Below are 17427 nucleotides of genomic sequence, written 5' to 3' on the forward strand. Positions count from 1 at the left end.
CCAAGCCGCCAAGCAACATGGAAACCAGGATCTAAGAAGTGAAAGGAGGCAATATTCATTCATTTCCATTAGGATTATTTCAACATATTAACCCAACACTTTTACAGAAACAACCAAAGTAGGCACTCAAAGAGGCAAGCACCCACTTTCAATCACACAACCTGAGACAGCAGCAACTATCTTCTACATCTCTCCCAGCCAGACAGAACCTACTTAATTATCCAATAAGATGGTGAAACTCAATTTAGAAGATTAACAATAGCAAAGTTGGCTCTTAGACAAAATGATTGAGAAACTCATCCACTGGAGTGTATTTTACATCGGGATAAAGCTGTGTGGCTTCCACTCCAAATGATGGCTCAATTGCAAAGTTGGTTTGATCTCCCTTCACAAAGATAGAGTGATAAACTGCCAAGTACACATTAATTGGAGGTGAGGTTTCTGTAAGAACAACAAAAGAAACAAGCCAAAGTTATAACACTTGCACCCTTGCTAGCATTTAGTCAATTAAATATACTTCAATCGCTTTCAAGTTCAAGCAATTCAGCTGAGAATTAATGTTGCTGCCCTTGCTAGCATTTAGTCAATTAAATATACTTCAATCGCTTTCAAGTTCAAGCAATTCAACTGAGAATTAATGTTGCTGAACATCAAAGAAATTTATTGGTAATTTTGAAACACCAAGAACCAAATTACACATGCCTCATATTCATTCCCAAAATCATTAGGATTGCCTTTAGAATTGACGATTTGAAGAACAATTTTTAGTCCAAATTGCTTGATATAAATTAAAGAATAGATGATGATTTAGGTTTTGGAGATTTTTCTCAAACAAAAACACGTGCAATAGATTTGAAATGACTTCTTACACCTAATCATCAAATCCACATATTACTGAAGCTCAAGTCCATTCATAAGTTTTCATCAATAGAAAATAATTTGCTATTTCATACCCTAATCAAGTCATATAAACTAAAATTTGAAATCCAAATCCTCATTTTTAAATACTTTTTTTTTTTCAAAATGAACCATAGATTCTTTTCTTTCCCCTTATAAATCCTAAAATTTATGAAGAGATATTTCTCACTAACCTTTAATGTTCTTTAGAAGTTGTTCCTCTGGAAGATAGATTCTCTTGAGGGTTTTACCAATCTTCTTCTCCCACAAAGACACAAGATCATTGAATGAGTAGATGTTTCCAGGAGGTCTGATGTAGAGAGTTTTATTCAAGGTTCTTGGATCATCCACAGCTCTGATAGTATAAGTACCAATGTCCTCTTCTCTGTTAAAAATTCCTGCAGATTTTTTTAATTAAAGGAGAAAAAAAAAAAAAAATTTCATTCGCTTTCCATTTTGTTAAATATACAATACATTTTCAACTTTATCCATATACAAAGTGGGGGCCTGCATTGAGGATGCCTGCCAATTGCTTCACGTCTAGACTAATTTGTACTCCAGTTGCTTCGCGTTAAGACAGAGTCTTTGAGCAGTCAATTTTGTCCATATTGCAGTTCAAAAATTAAATCTTGTGAAGTCCTTTAGTCAAGTAGGATTAGATTGTGGGAAAACAATGTGAATCAAAAGTAAACATTATCACATGTGGTCCATGTCCTTTCCAGCAATCTCTTGAAACTATTGTGATCAAATGACAAGTATGAAGAAAATCCATGAAGAAGTTAATTTAATTTCATAATAACATTATGAATGAAAAATGTTCTTGTACCTTTTGGATTTCCATCCCCTAAGATAATGACTCTTTCTCTGGGGGGTCCTGAGGCTCCAGTTTGTGCCAAAGTGGGGAGGTGGAAGCCAGAAAAACAGTTGGAACACACAATGGTGTAAGGAATTTTCTCAGCTGCAATGATTTGATGAATTTTAGACTTAATGGCAGATACTGTTTTTATAGGTTCAACTGCTTGGCAACGCTCTGTATCATTTGCAAACTCTGAAGGAAAGAATCTCTGACAATGAAAAGCATTTTCACAATAAACCATGTAATTCAAAGACTTCAAACTCTATTCATTTAGTCAGGTTAGCACATCAATAGAAATTCATAGTACATAAGAAAAAGTCTATTGGTTTTGGAACCATAATACAACAATATATACTCATTGCACAGTCAGTTAATGGCTCAAATGATGGGAGGGGAAATAGTACATTATAGGGAAAAAAAAAAATCTCATAATAAGATCATGCTCAAAATGAACGAAAAAATAAAACTAAAATGAGGAAACAAAGCTCTAAAAATTATGCTCTACATAAGATCAGTCCAAATTTCTCTCTTTCTTATTTAATTATACGTGAATCTTAGTAGTCCTTACAATTTTGCTCCATAATAAATTACTAAAATGGTGCCCTTCTTTTTCTTTTAATAGTTAATTAAACAGAGTGCCTGATCCTCCATTAGAAACTCAACACATGGCTTTATTGATGGGTTGCATTTGAATATGTATGAAAAAGGTTAATAGAATGCAACTCACTGTCTACTATGTGGTAAAGACCAGTATCACTGCCTAAAAATTCATCACCAAGAGAAGAAAATAACAACCAAATACCAAATATATAATCACTAGAACTCTAAAATCAAAATCCACATTTTTTCACTTTATTTTTATGTCTGGAATTATTATTCTTCTTTTCATTAACAATGTATTCAGAGTTCTTAAAGCAGTCAATTAATTCTTAGAGAGTTCTTAGAGTTCACTTTTTCTATTCTTTGGTCAATACATGTGCAAAATTAGATACTAGAAAAAAAAAATTTTAAATTATGGAGGCAAAGAATGGACAAATCACTATTTTTATCAATGAATTACATGGCAAAGTTCATTTTCGGACCTAAACTATTGTCCCTAAACTACCACTTATGTAAATCTAGTTCCTGAATTTTTTAAAACAGTTCAATGTTACTCTTGCCCCCACTTTTCTTTTAGAAATCCAGTGAATTAATAAATTGCTTCTGGTTTTGGATCCTCAAAAAAAAGAAAAAAAAAAATTTAATACAATCAATAGTTTAGGAATGAAATTAAAATAACAGTTAGAAAAGAAATTATTATCTAAAATCAAGGAAGGATTATTACTCATATTACCTTAACATTACCAGCTTCTTTAATAGCAGCAATGATCTTATCTTGATCGGCCAAATCATGGTAACCAATGGCAGAAATCACCACATCCACCTCCTTTATTGCCCTCACCAAACTCCCATGATCATACAAATCTCCCTGAATATTAAACATGTAACACCACAGCAACATTAACCAAATGACTTGTAGCACGAGTCTCACTCACTTATTATTATTATTTTTACTATTTGAACTGACTATGTTTCCAATAAAGAAATCTAGAGTTCAAAATTCATCTCCCCCATTGTAATTATAGAATCATCAAACAAAAAAAAAAAAAACCTACCATGTCATGATTAGTAAAGAGAGCGTTTATTTTTATAAGGGTGGGATTGGATTTGGAACCCAATTCATTAATTATTCTACGACAAAAGATTAGACAGTTGAGCCAACTAAAACCCGCATTAATACTATTTTTTGATTGCAATCATATAGGGTCCTATAGATAATAAGTAATCATCACCTCCACCACAAAAACATGGTCTTATATTACTATAAACGTAAGTAATAACATTGAAAATGTATGAAAGATGTTGAAGCTTACGTACAAAGACAAAGAAGGCTCCTACGGTGATTAAATGGTTGATGATTTTGGATTTAGCATGGTTAGAGAGGGAGCATTGTCGAACAAGAACAAAAGTAGGATGGCCAGCCTTAGCACTGGCTTCAACTATGAATTTTCCAATGTACCCAGTCCCTCCAATGACCAAGATCTTGCTTTTTGCAGCCATTGGAATTGTTTGGAACCCACTTTAGTAGTATTAAATTGCAGACACTATCATAGGGATTCGCAGTGGTAAGAAGACTTTGAGAAAATTGAGCTAGGAAGGTGCTGCTTTTTATTATAGTTGGAGAGTTTTGTGTTTTGAGTTTTGACCGTTTCTGCTTCTCAGTGAGGGAAATTACCTTGTGATTATGATAGTTATTGGTTTGTTGGGGATTGACTAAGCTTTTTTCTTAGTTTATTAGCTAAATTTATTGTGCAAATCTGTGGACACAACTTTTGTTACAAGTTTGACATAACAGATTGTAAGTGATGGATCCATATAAAAATAATAGATAACAACTCACAATCTACTACATGCCTACATCAAAATTGTGGCAAAGTTGTGGTTACTTAGAACTCTACATTAGGTACAATCTTTTAAATTAATATTATTTCCCTTCTCATTTAGTTAAAGATTATTTTTATTTGGGGAAAACCCCCTTAATAAAAAAAGAGGAAAAAAAAATTAGCCAGCTTATTTTGTCAAATTATTAAATTGATCCTTTAACTGGTAGATAAAATTCAATTTGGTCTTATTACTTTTATAAGCAACCTAATTTCATCCTTAATTATTCCCGAAACTCTAATAGGACCATTTGATGTGAAACAAATCATCTTCAAATCTCTAAAAAAAAAAAAAAAAAAAACCTGCTCCTACTGTCACCGTAGATAATACTATCAATTTGGGTTTAGATGTGTAGTTAATAAAGTGGTTGGTTGGAGTCAAGTTGCATTTTTATTGCAAAAGTTACAAGGCATAACATGTTTTATGGTAAACAAAGTTGCTTAGTAAAGAAACATTCATGAGCCAAATGTTATTTGGACAATAATGCAGATATAATACTGAAACAAAAAGAAGGTAGAATAAGAAGTGAAGGTATTTGTGGAGATGGTAGGGTTTGAAGTAATTTGGTGCAAACTTTGGAAACCTGTTATATTCAAATCACATGCATAGTGAACCAGTCACTAATGTAAAGCTCATATATATCAGTGCAATTTTTATTTATTACCTGAAGCATCTCTAATACATTATCCAGTGCAGTTAGTATTTTATAGAGAAAGAAACAATAAATTTTGTGTAAACTGATACAATGAAGTCCAACTCAGAAGAATAAAAAAATATATATCATAATGTGTGGTCACTTGAACAAATTAAAAGACTATATAAAGGCCACTTGCATTCGATAATAGGAATTTTTTTTCTACTGCTGCTCAATTTGGAGCTTTTTGGAATGTTGCATAAGATTTTTGAGCTGCAAGACGAACAGTGATGACAGCGTCCGGGCCGGAAATCTTTCGCAACACATCCAGCAAGAGGTTCCCTAGATGGATGTGTGTTCAATTAGAGAAGGCAGATGGGATGTGCCCCTCATTCTCGTCTTATTTTTATTCCATATTTGTTTTGTTTAAGCATACTAATAGCATTTTTTTTAGGGATATTATTATCATCTTTAATACATGTATTGAGACTATTTATTTGCATACTTTTATAATTTTCCTTGATGTTGTGCGCTTTTTTTTAATTTGTGGTTGTTGGTATCCACTGTTTAGAACTGGCCATGTAATTAGTTAACAATATTCTTACCAGATACCAGTTGTTGGGCATAGGCCGCAGGGTCACAATATGTATTGCTGGACTTCTCTAAAATAGTCATGTCTATGATTTTTGTGTGACATATTCTAGTTTGTATTAATGACAAGACGTTTTTACAGAATGACAAGCTAAATTTTGCTCTAATAGCATTCTTTTTGTTTTATGACTTTATCCCTCTCCCCTACAAATCCTGTAGTGGTCAAATCCCAAAACCTCTTCTTTAATGAGAGAATGACAGAATTACAAGGCTATTGATTAAGAAAAATCTATAACTTGGTCCAATTTATAACATTGTCAACAGCTTGCCTTCAGTTGCTGCCATCCATGAGAAGAGTCCTGATCAATCTTGGGCTAACATTTCAAGCCAATTTTACACCTTGTACTTATACAATGCACAAAGTTCTTAACCACATCCCTGTGTTATGGAATTATGACAGCTCAAGACTGGCACAAACATGTCTAGAGTGCCAAGCAACATGGGAACCAGAGTCTAAAGAAGAAGTGAAAGGAGACAGTATTCATTGATTTCCATTTGGGTTATATCAACAAGGTAACCCAACATTTCCACAGAATCAACCAAAGTAGGCACACAAAGAGGCAAGCACCAATTTTCCATATACAGACAGCAGCAACTATCTTCTCCTTCTCTCCCGGCCAAAAACAACCTACTTTATTATCCAATAAGATAGTGAAACTCTTTAGAAGATTAATAATAGAAAAGTTTGGCTCTTAGACAAACTGATTGATAAACTCATCCACTGAAATGTATTTAACATCAGGATAAAGCTGTGAAGCTTCCACTCCAAGCGATGGATCAACTTCAAAGTTTGTTTGATCTCCTTTCACAAAGACAGAATGATAAACTGATAAGATCACAGTCAGTGGAGGTGAGGCCTCTGTAAGAACAACAAAAGAAGCAAACCTATGTTAAAACACTTGCACCCTTGCCAGCATTCAGAGCCAACTAAATATACTTCAATAGCTTCCAAGTTGAGCAATTCAACTGGTAATTAATGTTGCTGAACATTAAAGAAACTTGTAATTTTGAAACTCTGAGAACCAAATTACACATGCCTAGTATTCATTCCCAAAATCATTAGAGTTACGTTTGGATTTAAGGATTTGAAGAACAATTGCTTGATATAAATGTAACAACAAATGATGATTCAAGTTTTGGAGATTGAGCTCAAACTAAAATATTTGTGATATTATGGATTTGAAATGACTTCTTACACCTAATCATCAAGTCCATATATTAATGAAGCTCGAGCCCATTCATAAATTTTCATCAATAGAAAATAATTTGCTATTTCATACTCTATTCTAGCCATTTAAACTAAAATTTGAAACCCAAATCCTCATTTTTAATAATTATATCCAAATAAACCATAGATTCTTTTCTTTTCCCCTTTTAAAATCCTAAATTTATGAAGAGATATTTCTCACTAACCTTTAATGTTCTTTAGAAGTTGCTCCTCTGGAACATAGATTCTCTCAAGGGTTTTACCAATCTTTTTCTCCCACAAAGACACAAGATCATTGAATGAGTAGATGTTGGCAGGAGGTCTGATGTAGAGAATTTTGTTCAAGGTTCTTGGATCATCCACAGCTCTCATAGTATAGATGCCAATGTCCTCTTCTCTGTTAAAAATTGCTGCAGATTTTTTAATTAAAAAAAAAAAACTTGTTATTTGCTTTCCATTTTGTTAAATATACAATACAATTTCAACTTATCCATATGCAAAGTGGGGGATTGAAAAATATGAGCAACTTAGGCACTGGGAATGCCAATGGGAATAAAAAATAAACATTATTACATGTGTTCCATGTCCTTTCCAGAAATCTCTTAGAACTATTGTGATCAAATGAAAAATATGAAGAAAACCCATAATGAAGTTAATTTAATTCATAACATTATGAATGATAAATGTGTTTGTACCTTTTTGATTTCCATCCCCTAAGATAACAACTTTTTCTTTGGGGGGTCCTGAGGCTCCAGTTTGTGCCAAAGTGGGGAGGAAGAAGCTAGAAAATAAGTTGGAAGACACAATGGTGTAAGGAATTTTCTCAGCCTCAATCATTCGACGCGTTCTAGCCTTAAGGGCATATGTTGATCTTAAAGGATCAACTGCCTGAATACGATCTGCATCACTTCCAAACTCTGAAGGCAAGAATCTCTGATAATGAAAAGCATTTTCACAATGAGCCATGTAATTCAAAAATTTTCCAGCTCAATTCATTTAGTCAGGTTATCGCAATAATAGAAACTAAATAGAAACTATTCACAGACCCACTCGATGCGTGAGAATAAATAATTATATTTTAGTTATGGTATAATATATAAATTGTTCTCTAAATTTTGTAAAAAATAATTTGTTTTCTTAAAAATTAAACAATTTCTAAAATTATTTTTTATTTATCTATCCCAAAAAATATATAATCATTTTATTATTTGGATTTGTTTGATTGATATTGTTCATTTTTTTGGCAGTCCATATTTTAATAAATTATGTTATTGTACTATTTTCCTAATTTTTTTTTCCTGTACAACTAAATTGTTTGAGTTTCAAATATATTATTCAAAATTTTCATTCTCTTAAAAAGAGATTATTGAATTTATAATTTTTCTTATTGTAGAAGTAATTTCGAACTATTGATTGGGTTTTGTTTACTAATATAAATACATGAGGTTGGAACTGCATATTTCTTAGACATTTCTAAGAGACTATACCATATTATAAATTTAATATTTAAAATAATATGTAGGAAAAAAAGTAAATTTTATGTCTAAAATTGAAAAGAAAATAATTTGTATAACAACATAAAGAGAATGTGATCTAACAAAAATTTTTCTTTGACTACATACACTTTCATTTATTAAGATTTAATTGCCTTGAAGTGGATCTTCATATCACATTTTTGTTACTACACTTCTATTGAGCCTTCTCATCCCCACATCATTGGCCATATCTTCTCATCCCTCACATCATTGGCCATATCATTATTCTTTTTATTATTTATTTTTTACTTTTAATTTTTTGACAATATTAAATATATAAATATATTGGCTTTACAAATTCATCTTAGGAAGTTTTAACTTGACATATTCATCTACTTTAATTTTGATGTTATAACTAAATAATAAATCAATGAAAATTTAAAACTAAAATATTGTCTGTACATATTCATCTTGGGCTATTTTAATAGTTGATAGACACATTCAAATACATAGCCAAGATTGTATTTTGATATAAATTCAAAATCTCACTTCTAAAATAACTAAGTATTATGTCCCAAAAAAAAAAATCAAACAAAAGCTATAAGAGGGAGAGAGTAGACCTATGATGGAAAGTTTTAAAAAATCAAACACACTTCTAAATTGGATTAACCTAAAATAATATTATAAAAAAATATATATAGTGATTAATCAACCTAAAGTAAAGTTGCAAAAAAGAATAATTACTATATATACATAGAGAGAGAGAGAGAGAGAGAGAGTAAGCACATTTTTCAGGAGAGAAATAGAAAATAAAATGAGAAGAAAAAGCATCAAAATAAAAAATATAGTCATAAGTTAACACCAAATTATCCAAGCCATGCTATATAATAAAATAACATTATATTCTTGTAAACTATCTGTATATGCAATAGAATAATATTTAACAATCATAGAAAAGAAAAAGATAATAGATTAAAAACACAAAACCAAATTGTATTAACTCAAAGTAAAATTTTAAAGAATACATAAATTCATCAATCTAAAGTAGAGATGCAAAAAAATGAAAAATTCACACAAAAATAAAACATAAAAGATAGAGAGAATAATAACCTTTATCATGTGAGAAAATATGTATAGAATGGGAGAGAGAATGACATATTTATAGTAATAGAATGGGGATAAAACGAGTCAAAATAAAAGGAAGAGAAAGGGATAGATGAAGAGGAATATTAAGGTTAAGAGTAGTGGAGAGATGAAAAGGTAAAAGGGAAATTATGGTTGGAAGTAGTGGAGAGAAATAGGAAATATGTAGATGATGTGGCTACTGATATGGCTCAACAGGAGCGTAGCAACAATAAATGCTACACTTCAACTTTTAAATATATATAGATATAGATTCATATTACATAAGAAAAAGTCTAATGGTTTTGGAAGAATAATCCAACAACATATTCTCATTGCACAGAATAATCCAAAAGTCTATAGCCTCGTTTATTAAACGCAGCTATAAGTCCAATACTGTAGCTGCATTTTTGTAAAACGCAACTCAAATAGTACCCTGAAGCTTTGTTTTTGAAAAACGCAGCCCCGCCGCGCGTTTTTTGTAGTAATTTCATTATGGGAAAATTTTAGATTTATCAATATGGGGAATAAAACCTCTAAAAAACTAAATAAAATCTGTGCAATGTTCTTTCCTATTTTTTTAAACATGAATCTTATTAGTCCGCTGCAATTTTGCTCCATAGTAAATTAGTAAAATGGCGCCCTTCTTTTTCTTTTAATAGTTAATTAAACAGAGCACCTCATCCTCTACTAGAACCTCAACACAGGGCTTTATTGTTGGGTTGAATTTGAATAAATATGTATGAAAAGGTTAATAGAAAGTGGTAAAAACTAGTATCAATGCATAAAAGATTCATGACCAAGAGAAAAATCACAACCAAATATCAAATGTATAATGACTAGAACCCTTAAAATCAAAGTCCACATTTTTTACTTTCTTTTATGGCAAGAAGTATTATTCTTCTTTTGATTAACAAGGTGTTCTGTGTTATTAGAGCAATCAATTAATTCCTATGCAAAATAAAGTTCTCCAATTGCAACTCAACCCTAGTTACCCAACTCACATAACTTTTTAATTTCCACCAAAAACTGTAATGTTATTTCCTTTTTCTTTTAGGTTATTCAAGCATCACAAACCATTGTTCTTCATATGATATCATTTTCTTTGGTTAATACATATGTTATAATTAGATACTAGAAAAAAAAAAAAAAATTATGGAGGCAAAGAAGGGGCAAAGCACTATTTTTATCCATGAATTATGTGTTAAAGTTCAATTTTGTCCCTAAACTATCACTTATATTAATTTAGTTCCTGAATTTTTTAAAGCAATTCAATATTACTATTGTCCCCAATTTATTTTAGAAATCAAGTGAATTTCATAAAATTACTTTACAAATCTAGTGAGATCTTATTACACAAGACCAAAGAGTTCCAACAATGTACAATATATATGATTTCGATAGTTAACTTCAATGGTGAATGGGAGTTACGCTAACATTAAACCGTTTTCAAAACTTTGTGACCAAATTAACACAATTAATAGGCCAAAAGCTTTGTAATTTAACTGGTGCCTCATGGTGTTTCCAACAAGATGTCTGGGATTCAAATCCCCCTTCCCCCAACTATTGAATCATAAATAATAATAATAATAATAATAAATCAATAGTTTAGGAATGAAATCAAAATAATAGTTAGAAAAGAAATAATTATACAGAATCAAGAAGAGGTTATTACTTATAAATTACCTTAATATTACCAGCTTCTTTAATTGCAGCAATGATCTTATCTTGATCGGCCAACAGATGGTGACCAACCGTAGAAATCACCACATCCACCTCCTTTATTGCCCTCACTAAACTCCTATGATCGTACAAATCTCCCTGCACATTTAACATGTAACACCACAACAACGTTAAACAAATGACTTGTAGCTCAAGTCTCGCTCACATATTACTATTTCAAACCAACCATATCATGATTAGTAAGAAAGCTATCATGAAACTCAATTCATTATTGCTCTTTATGATAGATATCATAGAATTTCAACCATGATAATTGTTCTTTATTATTAAACCAAGACAACAATTGGTTTTTGTTGTAATTCGAATTCCAGATTTTTTATTCATTAGCTGAGACACTTTAATGGGATAACTAGAACCCACATTATTACCTCCACCATTAAAACTTGGTTTCATATAACATTGAAAAGGTATGAAACTTGTTGATGTTTACGTACAAATAGAAAGCTGATGCCTAAGGCGACAAATTTTTGGATGATTTTGGTCTTAGCAGGATTACAGAGAGTGGATTCTCGGACAAAAGCAAATGTAGGATGACCAGACTTAGCACTGGCCTCGACCATGAATTTTCCGAAGTACCCAGTTCCTCCAATGATCAGGACCTTGCTTTTTGCCTCCATTGGAATTTGTCTTTGTGCAGATAATATTATGTTAGAGAGAGAGAGAGAGAGAGAGAGAGAGAGTCTCGCTGGCAATTTGAATTTGAAGTAATATATTGTCCCTTAACATTATATATAGTTAGAGAGTTTTGTGTTTCAACTGTTTTTGAGTCTTGACTGTTTCAGCTTTCTCAATGACGGGAATGCCCTTTTGATTGGGAAGAACTGAAGGTCAACTATTATGATAGTTGTTACTTGTTAGTAACAAAGGTAGTTTATTGGCTTAATTAAGAAATTATAATCTTCTATAGTTCTTTTCTTTTTCTTTTTTTCTTTTTTCTTCTCTAGTTGAAGGCTTAAAGCTATATATGCCAGTTATTTTACCGGACTCCACATTAAAAGCATTTCTTTAATTAAAAAAATCTCATCATTTTCTATGGTATTTTTAACAAATAAGCATTGTTCAAACGGAATTAACGATAAAATAAACTAACCCCAACACTCAGCCGATGAACTGTCAAGTAATAAATAGGGTCCAAATTTTTGCGTGAGTACAATTAATGGATATACACTCGACCCTAACTAATCTATCGAGGATTCAAAGTTGATCTCAAAATTTTGGGACTAAAGTTTTGTTTTTTGCTGTTGTCATCAAGGTATTAATTTGATCCCTTTAAGTAATATATAAAAATTAATTAGGTTCTATAACTTAAAAAAGCAACCTAATTTCATCCTTAATTATTCCCTCCATTAAAATTGTAATAGGATTATTTGATGTGAAAAAATAGTTAAAAATTGAACTGTTTTGTCTGTCACCTTAGATAATCCCATTACCATTTGAAGAGAGGGGGGGGGGGGGGGGGGGGGGGGAAAAAAAAAAAAAAACCTACCATGTCATGATTAGTAAAGAGAGCGTTTATTTTTATAAGGGCGGGATTGGATTTGGAACCCAATTCATTAATTATTCTACGACAAAAGATTAGACAGTTGAGCCAACTAAAACCCGCATTAATACTATTTTTCGATTGCAATCATATAGGGTCCTATAGATAATAAGTAATCATCACCTCCACCACAAAAACATGGTCTTATATTACTATAAACGTAAGTAATAACAGTGAAAATGTATGAAAGATGTTGAAGCTTACGTACAAAGACAAAGAAGGCTCCTAAGGTGATTAAATGGTGGCTGATTTTGGATTTAGCATGGTTAGAGAGGGAGCATTCTCGGACAAGAACAAAAGTAGGATGGCCAGCCTTAGCACTGGCTTCAACTATGTATTTTCCAATGTACCCGGTTCCTCCAATGACCAAGATCTTGCTTTTTGCAGCCATTGGAATTGTTTGGAACCTACTTTAATAATATTAAATTGCAGACAATATCATAGGGATTCTCAGTAGTAAGAAGACTTTGAGATGGTTGAACTAGGAAGGTGCTGCTTTATATTATAGTCGGAGAGTTTTGAGTTTTGAGTTTTGACCGTTTCTGCTTCTCAATTAGGGAAATTACCTGTGATCATGATAGTTATGGGTTTGTTGGGGATTGACTAAGCTTTTTTCTTAGTTTTGTTAGGTTCTAAAGATATAGGAATTTATGTATTTAGAACTCTAATGTGTAATATTGGCAAACCATAATCAAAACAGGTTGTTTAGTCTTGTTTAGGCTTGCTCAAAGTTGTGTCTTTTATGTAAAGTTGGAATCAAGCTGATGCAAAATTCACTATGCATTTCGGCCTAGCTTGATTGATTGAAGCTTAGGCTCGATCAATCAAAAATCGGGTAGAATGTGTTTTTACTGCATAATTCCAACTCAACCCTAACTCCTAAAATGTTTAGGGTTTTATATTTTTGCCCTAGGTATATAAGGCAAACCCTGGCCATGTTTTAGAGGTTGCTCATTGCTTTTTGTGTGAATCTCTTGTGAGATCTGTGAGGAGCTTTCCTTCACACAAGCTTAGGATTATCAAGGAGGAGATTTCTTCAAGAACTTGATGATAATTCAGTTGTTGTTATAAGAGCTTAAAGATATACAAGCGAGTGTGCTTGTACTTGCTGGAGAATCCAACAAAGAAGGAGTCCGTGGTCTCGAAGCTTGCACGTGGTCATGTTAGTAAGTTTCTACTGGTGGGTAGCAATAGAATGTTAGTGGTCTAAATTCTATTGTAAAACTTCAATTCTTTCTATAGTGGATTCAAGATTACCTTGAGGATAACTAAGTTAAATTCTACCCAGGTTTTTTACCGGTTTGGTTTTCCTAGGTCATCATATCACTGTGTTATTTACTTTTCTGCTACTATACTTGATATAATTGTTTGATTATGATAACCTAGATCTGAAATTTTGACTAAGTAATAACTTAGCTTGTTAACTAAGTTAATCCAATTGTGTTTTAAGGGGTTTAAAAACTGATATGTGGTATCAGAGGGGGTTGCTCTCTTGTTGTAAATCTTTTGATCTCTGAGCTGATCCTTGACTCCTGTTGTTATAGATAATTTGAAGTGTCTTTCTGATCATGTTTCTTCTCATGTTTCTGTTGATTTTATTGATGCCTGTGAAACTCTTCGTAAGGAATTATTGAAATCTATGAAAATTACTAAGAAATTCAAGGAATAGTTAAAATTGGCTAATCTTGAAAAAGATGAATTGGTTGTTAGATTAGATGAGTCTAATAAAAAGAATGAACTTTTGAGAAATCAAATTTCCTTTCAAGATGAGAAGATGAAAAGTTTGGAACAAGAGTTAGTTGAATCTAAAGCTAAAATTGAAAATTTGTTAGTACCAAGCCTGCTGTTGATAACAGAAGTGTTTCTGTTTCTCTTAAGCCTAAAACTGGGAAAGTTTATATCCCTCCTTTCAAGAGAAATAATAAAGAAAATACTTATTTTGCTAGGTTAGACAAAGGTAAAAGTTCTGATGTAGATGTTGAAGTTTCTAAACCTATGTCTAAACCTACTATTAGAGAGCAAAATAAATCTGTTTTTGTGCCTACCTGTCACCTTTGTGGTATTGTTGGTCATATTAGACCAAATTTTTCTTTGTTGAGGCAAAAACCAGAATCTGAAACTAGATTTGATGTTAGGAATACTGATATTCCTAAATTTATTCCTGTTTGTCACTTTTGTGGTGTCTCCGGTCATATTCGTCCTAATTGCCATAAATTGAAATTTAAGCATTCTATGTTTCAATCTAGGATATGTGATGATATTTCTCCTACCATAAGTCCAAATAAATTGTTTCATATGCTTTTGAAAAATTTAAGCTTGTTGGCTTGTGAAAGGAAATTGCAGGATTTTAGTCTTTCTCAGAAGATTGGTGTAATCCCTCAAATACACTCTGCTTCACATGGATTTTCACTTACAAAGCCAAAGACTCGTGCTATATGAGTGAGAAAAGATTCTCTAAGGTGAGTGTTGCTGACTTGTCCCTAATTTAATTCTTTCAATTGTTTGTGGACATGTTTTGTTTCTGTTTTTGGTTAAAATCATTGTGCTTTGAGAAGTTTCTGCATTAAGATGCTCTGTTTTTCAAAATTTTGATTTTTCTAGACCGATCGAGATTGAAAATTTTTCAGTTTGTAAGCTTTTGACCATATGTTTTATGCATCATTTATATTTAGGATTCACATGAATTGCATTTTTTTTCTGTATCCATCTTGCATTTGCAGTCATATCTCTCATTGTTTTCACACATAACATGCATAGAATTTGCCAAATTGGGTACTCAACTTGATCTAAAAATTGATTGATTAATTTTTGAGTCATTTTACATTTTAGTATATGTTCTTTTTTATGTGTAATTGCAGAAAATATTTTTCTTAAGAGATATGATGGATAATCAATATACAAATATTTTCTCTACTCATGCAACTGTTTATGGGTCACCCAGTGTCAAGTTTGCATTTATTGAAAAAGAGAATATTTTCTTCATGTGTATCCTCAACTTAGTTTTTTTTTGGTGTGTCTTTTTATTTTTCCCCACCTCCAAAAATTTTCCCCAAAATTGTTTTTCTCAAAACATGTTTTGTTTTTCCTATTTTTATAGGGGGAGAAGCTTGTTTTTAACATTTGTTGTTCATAGGGGCATTGTCTCTATTTTTATAAAGTTGAATTGTTTTATGTTCTCTTAATTTTTATTTTCTCTTGACCTTTGTTACTCTTTGTTTGAGTTATCTTTGTCAATTCGTGACAAAAAGGGGGAGATTTAGATGAAATGTGGGAATATGTGTGGAAAATACAGGAATGTTCAGTTTAGGGAGAGTTAACATTGTTTTTGATGTATCTAACTTAGGGGAGAGTTAGTTTGCATATTTGTTGATTTACTGTTTTTCTGTCACACATGCATTTGTGCGTTTGTTGAGTATTTCAGGAAATATAGTTTGATTCAATCGTGCTGCTGCCTACACTTGCAACTGATGGATAGTAGTTAGAATGAATTTGTTGTACTGAGTATTTTTGTAAAGCGCTTTTCTTTATAAACTTTGAGCTTTTAATTTGTGTTTTGTCACAGATTGCCAAAGGGGAGTTTGTTAGGTTCTAAAGATTTAGGAATTTATGTATTTAGAACTCTAATGTGTAATTTGGCAAACCATATTAAAACAGTTGTTTAGTCTTGTTTAGGCTTGCTCAAAGTTGTGTCTTTTATGTAAAGTTGGAATCAGCTATACAAATTCACTATGCATTTCGGCCTGATCGATTGATGAAGCTTAGGCTCGATCAATCAAAATCGGAAGAATGGTTTTTACTCATAATTCCAACTCACCTTAACTCCTAAAATGTTTAGGGTTTTATTTTTTGCCCTAGGTATATAAGGCAAACCCTGCCATGTTTTGGAGGTTGCTCATTGCTTTTGTGTGAATCTCTTGTGAGATCTGTGAGGAGCTTTCCTTCACAAAGTTTAGGATTATCAAGGAGAGATTTCTTCAAGAACTTGATGATCATTTAGTTGTTATAAGAGCTTAAAGATAACAACGAGTGTGCTTGTACTTGTTGGAGAATCCAAAAAAAGGAGTCCGTGGTCTCGAGCTTGCACGTGGTATGTAGTAAGTTTCTACTGGTGGGTAGCAATAGAATGTTAGTGGTCTAAATTCTATTGTAAAACTTCAATTCTTTTTATAGTGGATTCAAGTTTACCTTGAGGATACTAGGTTAAATCTTACCCAGGTTTTTTACCGGTTTGGTTTTCTTGGTATCATATCATTGTGTTATTTACTTTTCGCTCTATACTTAATATATTGTTTGATTTGATAACCTAGATCTGAAATTTGGACTAAGTAATAACTTGACTGTTACTAGGTTAATCCAATTGTGTTTTAAGGGGTCTAAAACATACAAGTTTATTAGCTAAATTTATTGTGCAAATTCGTGTATGTAACTTTTGTTATAAGTTTGACGTGGCAGATTGTAGGTGATGGATCCTTACAAAAATGATAGATAACAACTCACAATCTACTACATGCCTACATCAAAATTGTGGCAGAAATTGTAGTAACTTAGAACTCTACTTTAGGTACAATCTTTTAAATTAATATTATTTTCCTTCTCTTGTAGTCAAAGATTATTTTTATTGGGGAAAAAAAACCCTTGAGAAAAAAGAGGAAAAAATTAGCCAACTTATTTTGTTAAATAGGACCATTTGATGTGAAACAAGTCATATTTCAAATCTTAAAAAAATAAATAAATAAAAATAATAAAATAAAATAAACTGCTCCTACTGTCACCTAGAGTCAAGTTGCATTTTTTTTTTTTTTTTGTAAAAGTTACAAGGCA

At 31.8% G+C, this 17427-nt stretch overlaps 2 protein-coding genes across 2 annotated transcripts; both read right to left on the reverse strand.

Moving 5' to 3' along the window:
- Positions 1–274: 274 nt before the first annotated feature.
- Positions 275–3999, reverse strand: LOC112038619 (phenylcoumaran benzylic ether reductase Pyrc5). The gene is made up of 5 exons (XM_065770389.1): positions 3671–3999; positions 3087–3221; positions 1724–1961; positions 1092–1295; positions 275–441 (listed from the first exon to the last, which is right to left on the reverse strand). The coding sequence occupies exons 1-5, from the start codon at positions 3851–3853 to the stop codon at positions 275–277; spliced, it is 927 nt and encodes a 308-aa protein (XP_065626461.1). The 5' UTR covers positions 3854–3999.
- Positions 4000–5714: 1715 nt separating this feature from the next.
- Positions 5715–11819, reverse strand: LOC112038616 (phenylcoumaran benzylic ether reductase Pyrc5). Its single transcript, XM_024071442.2, has 5 exons — positions 11501–11819; positions 11010–11144; positions 7422–7659; positions 6933–7136; positions 5715–6378 (listed from the first exon to the last, which is right to left on the reverse strand). Exons 1-5 carry the CDS (start codon positions 11681–11683, stop codon positions 6212–6214), a joined length of 927 nt encoding a protein of 308 aa, XP_023927210.1. The 5' UTR covers positions 11684–11819; the 3' UTR covers positions 5715–6211.
- Between the last annotated feature and the right edge of the window lie 5608 nt (positions 11820–17427).

The sequence above is a fragment of the Quercus suber genome, unplaced genomic scaffold (assembly GCF_002906115.3).
Source record: "Quercus suber isolate HL8 unplaced genomic scaffold, Cork oak 2.0 scaffold_30, whole genome shotgun sequence".
Taxonomy (NCBI): Eukaryota; Viridiplantae; Streptophyta; class Magnoliopsida; order Fagales; family Fagaceae; genus Quercus; species Quercus suber.

What these genes read in the sequence shown, in the direction of transcription:
- LOC112038616 (XM_024071442.2), bottom strand. Translation starts at nt 11,683, where the DNA reads ATGGAGGCAAAAAGCAAGGTCCTGATCATTGGAGGAACTGGGTACTTC. An exon ending in TAGGCATCAGCTTTCTATTT is followed by an intron (nt 11,145 to 11,500) that starts GTACGTAAACAT and finishes TTAAATGTGCAG; the next exon opens with GGAGATTTGTACGATCATAG. An exon ending in AGGGGATGGAAATCAAAAAG is followed by an intron (nt 7,137 to 7,421) that starts GTACAAACACAT and finishes AAAAATCTGCAG; the next exon opens with CAATTTTTAACAGAGAAGAG.
- LOC112038619 (XM_065770389.1), bottom strand. Translation starts at nt 3,853, where the DNA reads ATGGCTGCAAAAAGCAAGATCTTGGTCATTGGAGGGACTGGGTACATT. An exon ending in AAGAAGCTGGTAATGTTAAG is followed by an intron (nt 1,962 to 3,086) that starts GTAATATGAGTA and finishes TTTCATTGTCAG; the next exon opens with AGATTCTTTCCTTCAGAGTT. An exon ending in AGGGGATGGAAATCCAAAAG is followed by an intron (nt 1,296 to 1,723) that starts GTACAAGAACAT and finishes AAAAATCTGCAG; the next exon opens with GAATTTTTAACAGAGAAGAG.